Source organism: Triticum aestivum, chromosome 7B, assembly GCF_018294505.1.
Source record: "Triticum aestivum cultivar Chinese Spring chromosome 7B, IWGSC CS RefSeq v2.1, whole genome shotgun sequence".
In the NCBI taxonomy this organism is placed as follows: domain Eukaryota; kingdom Viridiplantae; phylum Streptophyta; class Magnoliopsida; order Poales; family Poaceae; genus Triticum; species Triticum aestivum.
Window position 1 is genome coordinate 207,708,121 of NC_057813.1, and position 9,113 is coordinate 207,717,233.

General features: G+C 46.8%; 2 protein-coding genes across 2 annotated transcripts; one reads left to right on the forward strand and one right to left on the reverse strand.

Annotated features, from left to right (window-relative positions):
- Positions 1-2,621: 2,621 nt before the first annotated feature.
- LOC123159691 (uncharacterized) lies at positions 2,622-4,988 on the forward strand. The gene is made up of 4 exons (XM_044577505.1): positions 2,622-2,728; positions 2,805-3,183; positions 3,728-3,936; positions 4,053-4,988. Exons 2-4 carry the CDS (start codon positions 2,811-2,813, stop codon positions 4,731-4,733), a joined length of 1,263 nt encoding a protein of 420 aa, XP_044433440.1. The 5' UTR covers positions 2,622-2,728; positions 2,805-2,810; the 3' UTR covers positions 4,734-4,988.
- A 1,932-nt stretch (positions 4,989-6,920) lies between these two features.
- LOC123157307 (fruit protein pKIWI501) lies at positions 6,921-8,882 on the reverse strand. Its single transcript, XM_044575563.1, has 2 exons — positions 8,644-8,882; positions 6,921-8,442 (listed from the first exon to the last, which is right to left on the reverse strand). Exons 1-2 carry the CDS (start codon positions 8,656-8,658, stop codon positions 7,492-7,494), a joined length of 966 nt encoding a protein of 321 aa, XP_044431498.1. The 5' UTR covers positions 8,659-8,882; the 3' UTR covers positions 6,921-7,491.
- Between the last annotated feature and the right edge of the window lie 231 nt (positions 8,883-9,113).

The following is a 9,113-nucleotide window of genomic DNA, read 5'->3' on the forward strand; positions in this document are numbered from 1 at the left end:
TTATGTCCTTGATGCACCGCTTGGTGCGCCACCCCTTCCAGCGACTGTGGACATCGTGAACGTCTGGCAGTCGCGTGTTGATGACTACTCAATAGTTCAGCGCGCCATGCTGTATGGCTTAGAGCCGGGACTTCAAAGGCGTTTTAAACGTCATGGAGCATATGAGATGTTCCGGGAGTTGAAGTTTATCTTTGAGAAGAATGCCCGGATCGAGAGGTATGAGACCTTCGATAAGTTCTATGCCTGCAAGATGGAGGAGAACGGGTCTGTCAGTGAGCACATACTCAGAATGTCTGGGTACTACAACCGTCTGCCTGAGTTGGGAATTGAGCTCCTGCCAAAGGCTGTCACTGACAGAGTTCTTCAATCGCTACCACCTAGCTACAAGAGCTTTGTGTTGAAATATAACATGCAAGGGATGAACAAGTCAGTCTCCGAGCTATTCGCGATGCTGAAAGTCGCTGAGTCAGACATCCAGAAGGAGCATCAAGTGTTGATGGTGAGTAAAGCCACTAGTTTAGAGAAGACCAAGGGAAAGAAGGGAAACTTCAAGAAGGGTGGCAAAGCAGTTGCTCCTCCCTTGAAGAAACCCAAGGTTGGACCCAAGCCGAAAACTGAGTGCTTCTATTGCAAGGTAACTGGCCACTGGAAGCGGAACTACCCCAAGTATCTGGCCGACAAGAAGGGGGCCAACGTCAACAAAGGTATATATGATATACATGTTATTGATGTGTACCTTACCAACTCTCATTGTAGTGCCTGGGCATTTGATACTGGTTCAGTTGCTCACATTTGCAACTCAAAGCAGGAACTACGAAATAGAAGGAGGCTGGCAAAGGACAAAGTGACGATGCGCGTGGGAAATGGTTCCAAGGTTGATGTGATTGCCGTCGGCACGCTCGCTCTTTGATTACCATCGGGATTAGTGATGAACCTGAATAATTGTTATTTAGTGCCTGCGTTGAGCATGAACATTATATCTGGATCTTGTTTAATGAGAGACGGTTACTCATTTAAATCAGAGAATACTGGTTGTTCTATTTATATGGGTAATATCTTTTATGGTCATGCACCCATTATGAGGGGTTTATACTTATTAAATCTCGATAGTGATGATACACATGTTCATAACATTGATGCCAAAAGATGTAGAGTTGATAATGATAGTACCACTTTCTTGTGGCACTGCCGCTTAGGTCATATTGGTGTAAAGCGCATGAATAAACTCCATGCTTATGGACTTTTGGAGTCACTTGATTTTGAATCACTTGACACATGTGAACCATTCCTCATGGGTAAGATGACTAAGACCCTGTTTTCCGGAACAATGGAACGGGCAAATGACTTGTTAGAAATCATACATAATGGGTGCATATGTGTTCCCATCTGACCATGTGAAATTTCTTCTTCTTACTCCCAGTAGAAGTTATTTCTTATTGTGTCAACTTTTTTTCTGTATTTTGACAGGCAAAGTGTAGCAACCCAGAAGGTATATAGAGACATTTCATAAACATGTATTGATCAATATATCTCTTCCTCCATAAGAGAAATGTTTGCATTGCCAAGAGTCCAACTTCTTTTCTACCTTTTAATGAAAAAAATCATTACAAGAGATCTTGTCTTTGCTGATTGGTTATCCCAGATATTATATTTTATTGGCAATTTTCCTATCTCACAGTTATATCAGCTACCCTCTGCTCCTCCTCTACACTCAACCCTACTGTGAAAATATCACTCTTCAAGTAGTTGACTTTCATTCCAGACATTTTCTCTAAACAGTGGAGAAGGGATTAGAATCCAGTAATAGACTCCATGTCATTATGTAAAAAAAGCAAAGTATCAGAAGCATATTGCAATTTTGTGCAAAACTGCCAGCGCTGACCGGTCTGAGCTCCAGGGTGCCACTTGTCGCGCTGTGATTGGCTGCGGACTAAATCATCATATGAGGTGCAAGTTGTGGGAGGCCTCAGTTCACTTTTGCAGCTTTTTGGACTAAATCATCACATTCTCTTCAAGTTCTAGAATCTGGGATGCTATTACCTCCATAAACAATGTGTTGGTGTGAAAAGAAAGTTTTTCCCTAGGTGACAAGGCTTCAGATGAAATGATTACTGCAGGGAATTTCTTTAGCTTTTGGACTTATCCTAGTGTCATACTCCCTTCATTTCAAAATATAGTGTGCCCACGCTTCCCGAGGTCCAACTTTGACCATTTTTTTAGAGTAGCTACTCCAGCTAGGGTTCGTCGCCGACGGGGGAGAAGCAAAGTTTGGGGAGAAGGGATCGGTCAACTTTGAGCATAAATTTAACCAACTAGACCGACTGCGACAGGAGAAAAAACATATAATTAAAAACATTTTTTGAATACGAATTCACTGGTATAACTTTTGCTCCGGCCGCGGTCGGTCTTGTTGGTTAAATTTATAGTCAAAATTGAAGCATGGAATAGAGAATCACTATATTTTGAAACAGAGTGAGTAGTTGTAAGCTAGGGAAGTATAGGCAGCATCTCCTGATATCAGCATGACGGGCAAATCCGAGAAAAAGATTTTGCAGTCTGCTCCTCACATGTCACATCACGAGGCCTCCTCACATCAAAGCGCGTTGGTACCATTACAACCTTGTTGTTCTCCGCCTCTGTTCCTCCTCGCCGTCGTCAAGCATTGCGCCTCCCAACTCAAGTCCCTTCTTCTTCTCGTATTCCATCGCTCCCCGGCCGGCGGCTGCAGGTTCCACAGTTTTGTTTTCCCTTTCGATCCTCACATTTATATGTGGCAACTGATCGCCGCCGGTGGTTTTTCTTAGATCAAAATGGAGCGCGGCAACAAGAATGCGAGGGTCAAGAAGGCGAGGGTGGATGAGCCTCTGCTACTGCCAGTGCCAGCCAATGTCAAGCAAGAAGTGGCAGTAGTAGTACAGGAGCCAAACGGAGGAGGTGGTGGTGGTGGTGCAGTTGTGGCGACGGAAGTAGCCCCCGCCGGAAAGGAGATCGACATCAAGATCGACTCGACCGCGCTCCACTGCCCCGTCTGCTCCGATCGCCTGAGGCCACCCGTCTTCCAGGTTTCTCTTCGGATGCGGTTTTTCTCATTCGCGTTCCATTCGCAGCGGGAATCCATGCCGTTCTTCCCTGCACTTGGATCAGCGCTGCATGCAGGCCCAGGACATCGTGGGTCCACTCAGAGTGAGGCCACATGCTAGATTCCTTTTCTCACTAGGGCCTGCACGCATGTCATATACCCATTTCCCTCACATGCATGTGTTTAGGTGGCAGGCCAGCTCATTAATTTTATTTGATGTGCGTAACTCACGTTGCTAATTACAACTAGGTGAACAAATTAATAGTCTACTTGCTAATTTTATCGTATCCATAACAATTTTATCTGGTATGCATAACTTGCCACTAATCACAAGTATAAATATCAACAGAACTCTATGAAGGATGTGTTTGAACTTTGGAATAAAATCAGAAGAACTTTTGAAAATAACAATAAAAAATAAAAGTTCTTTGAGTTTTGAAGATAAAGTTCAAAAGAAGAGTCCATAAAGTTCTCTAACTATTTTATGAGCTATGCCAGAGTTTTTCAAAAGTTCTTCTGTTTTTTATGGCAAGGTTCATACACCAAGCTAACAAAGTTTGATTCTCTTTGAAACTATTTAAAAAAACGTTCTTTCAGACAATCTAAACAACTGCATATTTTAATTTTATGGGTTTGAATTACTTCTAGCAACGGCGGCTGGAGAGATAATCACCGGGATTAGTACTTCTGCTGGAGAGATAAAACGTTCACATGCAAAGAATCTAGCAACAGTGCACCTACTACCTGACATGAATACCCTGGCTCCTAGCGGGGCCTTTGCCAGTTTTCTCACGTGCATGTGCGATCATGGGCAAGGCATGAGTGGTGGAGATACGCGCTGCGTATCAAACGCGAAGGTAAAAGCCTTTTTCGGTTTCTCTTCCTGTTCGTTCGTTCGTTCGATCGATCGATTAATGGTTTCTTGCATTCGCATGTGTAATCCCGATTTTATTTCATCTGTTCACGCATGCAGTGCGCGGCCGGCTGCCACACGGCTTGCAGCAGATGCCAGAGCAAGCTCCCCGGCAAGCGGTGCCACTCGTGCGACCAGGGCGGCGCCTACGTCCGGTGCCCCGTGATGGACGGCATCGTCTGCTCCGCCAGGGTCCGGTGCGCCTACCACCAGCACGGCTGCCCGAGCTACGTGCCCTACTACGAGCCCCGCGACCACGAGAGCGTGTGCCCGCACGCGCCCTGCTCCTGCACGGAGCCCGGCTGCGCCTTCGTCGGCTCGCCGCGGCGCTTCCTCGCCCACCTCATCGACGCGCACTCCTGGCCCGTGCACACCATCCGCTACGGCACGCACCTCGGGCTCGGCGTGCGGGCGTCGGAGCCGCGGGTCCTGCTCGTCGCGGCGGAGGAGGACGAGGCCGTATTCCTCCTGGCCATCGGCGCGCTCGGGCCGGCCAGGGCCGTCTCGGTGGTGTGCGTGAGGGCCAACGGCGAGGCTGGTCAGCAGTACGGGCTCAAACTCTGGGCGCACGCCAGCAACGAGCGCGCCATCACGCTGGACTGTGAAGTCACCAGCAGCGCTGCGCCGGGCGAGGTCGCCGTGGAGACGGTGGAGTTCTTGACGGTGCCGCCGGCCAAGATGACTGGACCTCAGGCGGACAAGGAGATGGTCATCACTGTTTGCATTGACAAGAGCTTCTGATCGATCCATTGATGTTGACCAGACATGCATGCGCTGGCTGAATTGACCTGGTCTTTCTGCAAGCGAAACGTGACCTTGTTGTCCATCTGATAATCTATCTACTTATGCTAATGCAGTGTTTAGTTTAGTTGGTAGGAATTAGGGGTGTGGTTTCACTTGGAGCATGTGAAACTTTGATGATTGTGAGAACCATGTAGTAATCAGATTCTTGTGTCATGTTAGCCTTTATCTTAATTACTTCATGTCACTTGATTGTTCCATACAAGATGTGTCCATAAAATCATTATTCCAAAATGCGAGCTGTTCTAATATCGTGAGAGCATCTCCAACAAGAAACCAAAAATTTGGAGACCAAAAATTGGTTTTAGAGATGGCGAGAAAAGGTGGCAAGAAATGGTTTTTGGTCTCTAGAAAATTTTCTGCTTTTCTAGCAGACTAAAAGTTGGAGACTAGAAATTTGAAAATTTTATCATATTCATGTGAAATTAATCCGCATAGATAAAACACAAATAGTACTTAATCATTACACAATTCATCAATATTTAACCCCAATCTCAACACAATTGTTCATCAATCATAAAACAAAATGCATCAAACACGAACACGAAACATATAACTAGAGCTAGTGGTCTTGTTGACTATTCCATGTCCATCACTCCTCTGTGATAAATGTTTAAGACTTTAGTGGTATCCGCATTTCGAAGGTGAACTTGAAGAAAGTGTTGATGTTGTCTTCCCTTTTTGCGGATGCACCACCCTTCGCATGAAGTCATGGTAGGAGTAATCCAAATTTGACCAAGCTCATGCTCAATGATCATGTTGGGTAAGATTTTTTTTTTTTGATTCTATGTTGGGCAAGATCACGGCGGCAATTATGATGTACGAAAGGATTTCTTAGTTAAAGAACCGAGCTAGTCCTTGTACAATAGTAAACTGGGGTTGCAAAATCTCAAATGCACTCTCCACATCCTTCCTAGCTGCTACTTGAGCACTATGGAAAGGCTTAGCTCTCCAGGCCCAGTTTGATCGAACACCTTGCGGGCACCGAACTCAATTCGTCGACAAGCTCGCCGGGGCTGAGACAGTCGTCGGGCCGACTAAAAAAGTACATGGACACATGTGAGTATGTTTTTTTCTTTTTTCTGTTTCCTTGTTTCACCGATTTCTTTTTGTTTTCCTCCTTATTTCTCCTGTCGTTTGTTTTTTTCTTCTTTTTCTTTCTATTTCCTTTTTATTTTTAAATTCATGATTTATTTAATTAATAATATTTTTAAAAGGTGTGAACCTTTTTGAAAATTCACAAAAAATATAAAATTTGTGAGAATTTTTAAAATTCATAAGAATGTATAAATATGCGGACATTGTAAAAATTCATGAACATTTTCTTAAAGGTTTTTAAAAAATTATATCCACGAGTATTTGTACAAATTCATGAACATTTTTTTAATTCATTAACATGTTTTAAAAGGTCATGAAAATGTTTTTAAAACCACAACAATTTTGAAAATTCATTAAAATACAAATCTATAAATATGTTTTATTTCATAAGAATTTTTGAAAATTTGGAAAGTTTTTCAATTAAAGAAGTTAGCTAAAAAAAAGGCTAGATGAAAAACCGAGCAGAAAAATGAAAAATCAGGAAGCACAAGAATTGCTACATAGGTCGAGGTTTAGCCTGCATTATAGGGGCAGCTAATGCTTAGAGTGTTGAATAGGAGCTCCCAAGATGAAGCCAACAACTTCACTGATGAATGAACAGAATTTTGTAGTTTCGCTGCAAAAAAAATTAGAGTTGATGTTGCCATATACTAATATATAATCATGATTATGTACTCTTTTGTTGTAGATCATGCACTTGTTCCGTTGTTCTTGTTTGTGAGTTTCGAATAACACATGGTTGTGAGATCTCAAGTTTATGCGAGTTCTAAACCTCGGAACTTTTAGTGGATCAAATGTTCAACTCGTAATCTGCAAAACAGGAGTCGAGCACAACTGCATTTGTGGCGAACATATACTCTGACTTCTGTTATCGTTGATAGTGGAACCCAATCCTTTTCAAGGATCGTATGGAAAACAAAAATACACTCTGATTAGTCTGTCATTTAAAATTGCAGCTCGGATCATGAACCCCACAGCACAGGTGAGACATTACACAAATCAGACGCTTTCTTTAGTACCAACACAGTATACACAAATAAATAGCTGCACATATATATTAACCAACGGAAACACCAAGAAAGAAAGAGATGAAAAATAGGCTCCAAAGCCAGTCACGCCATGACATCACTGACAGTGGGACCCGGAACGCCACAGACACAGACACAAACACATTAGGCCTTGTTCGGTTACGTGCCAAACCGAGTGGATTGAAGGGGTTTGAGATGGATTTAAACCTCTTGTAAATCAAAATACAAACCAATCTTTGCCAATCCCCTCCAATCCTCTTGGGGAGAGAATTAACCGAACAAGCCCTTATTGAGATCACGCCGAGAACGACACACATACGACTAGCATACGACACAATATTGATAGACATTATACGCAGCAGTCCTACTTAATACGCAGCTACTACATCACGTACAATGCACCCAGACGACAACGACGACGACCACTCACGAAATACGCCCACACATACGGATCCAATAATAAACGAACTAGGTAGCGTGCCATGGCATGCCACGGCACGCGCACGGAAGCCAGCCAGCCAGGCAAAGCAAAGGCTAGCTCACGGGGCACGATCGCACCCGCGCGCATCAACTCACTCAGTGGCCTTGTCGGCGGCGGCGGCAGCAGCTGGTGCCTCTGCCGGCACCGCCTCGGCGGCCGCGGGTGCCTCCACAGGTGCCTCGGCCGGTGCTGCCTCCTCCTGCACTGACGACGCTTCGGCGGCGGTGGCTGCGGGCGCTGCCTCCTCCTGGACCGGTGCCTCTGCTACGGGCTCTTTGACCTCCGCCTCTGCCTCGGCAGCAGCAGCAGCTGGTGCTTCTGTCTCTACCGGTGCTGCCTCGACGGCGACGGCAGGCTCCACTGGTGCCTCGGCAGTTGCTGCTTCCTCCTGCACTGCCACAACGGCCTCCGGGGCAGCTGCCTCCTCCTCGGCCGGTGTCTCCTCTGCCACCGGCTCTTTGGCCTCGGCCTCGGCAGCGGCTGGCTCTGCCTCTTTGGTCTCAGTCTCAGCTGGAGCAGCTTCTTGCTCTGATTCCTTGGTCTCGACCTCAGCCGGTGCTGCCTCACGCTCCACTACTTTGGTCTCTGTTCCCTCGGCAGGGGCAGCTTCCGGCTCTTTGGTCTCAGTCACTGCCGGCACAGCAGGCGCCTCCTCGGCGGCTGCCGCCGGTTGGACAGCCTCGGGCTCGGTCTCTTTGGCCTCTGTCTCGGCCTCCTTGGTCTCCGCTGGAGCTGCCTCCGGTTCTTTCGCCAGCTCGGTCACGGCCGGTGCAACAGCTTCCTCCTTCGCGGCCTCCTCGGCGGCGACAACGGCCGGCTCCACAGCCTCAGCCGTTGCCACCTCAACTGTGTCGACGGCCGGCTCGACAATCGCCACCGCTGCCACCGTAGTCTCCTCGACCGTGACGACGGCCGGCTCGACAACCTCCACCGCCACCGTAGTCTCCTCGACAACGACGACGGCCGGCTCGACTGCCTCCACCACCGCCGGCGCGGGAGCCGGAGCCTCCTCGACGGGCATCGCGTGGGTTGCGGCTTGGACCTGCGTTTACATTGATGCACATCATCATGTCATGTCAGATAAATACCACAGTACGAAGCGTACGTGCGATCAGGTTGGTGATGCGCAAAGCTGGCCGATCGTGCCACAGATCGAGGTGGCACCGTGGCAGCAGGTCAAAAGCTACATGATCGAAACGCAACAAAACCATAATAATGCAGACTGAGCAGGGTAGATCTCTACCTGGACGGCGGCCATTGGTGAAGAGTTCTGAGTCGATCGGTGCGAACTCCGACAACCTGAAGCTAGAGCTCGGTTTGGCGCGACTGATCAGATCACACTATGCGATCGGCTGTGTTGTGTGAAGCAATGCGTTGCGGTAGAGAGGCTTATATAGCGGCTCTCAGGGGCAAAATGGTCACAAAAATCACAGCTAGGATGCAAAAGCAGGCCGCCCTTTCGCGTCACGCAGAAAAGTAAAATGAAATCGAGGAATCAAAACACTGATCTGCATCATTCTGATCTTGGTTGGGAATCTGCGCCGATATACTATTGCAAAAACTATACTACTAGTGTAGTACGTACTGTAGATGCAAGCAAGTTGCGTACGGTGATGGCTATATCGAAATTAGGGTGGTGGCCACGCATGCACGGAGGCTATGGTCCAAACTGTTGTGTTTACGAGTTTAATTTTCTTTGAAATGTATGGAGAT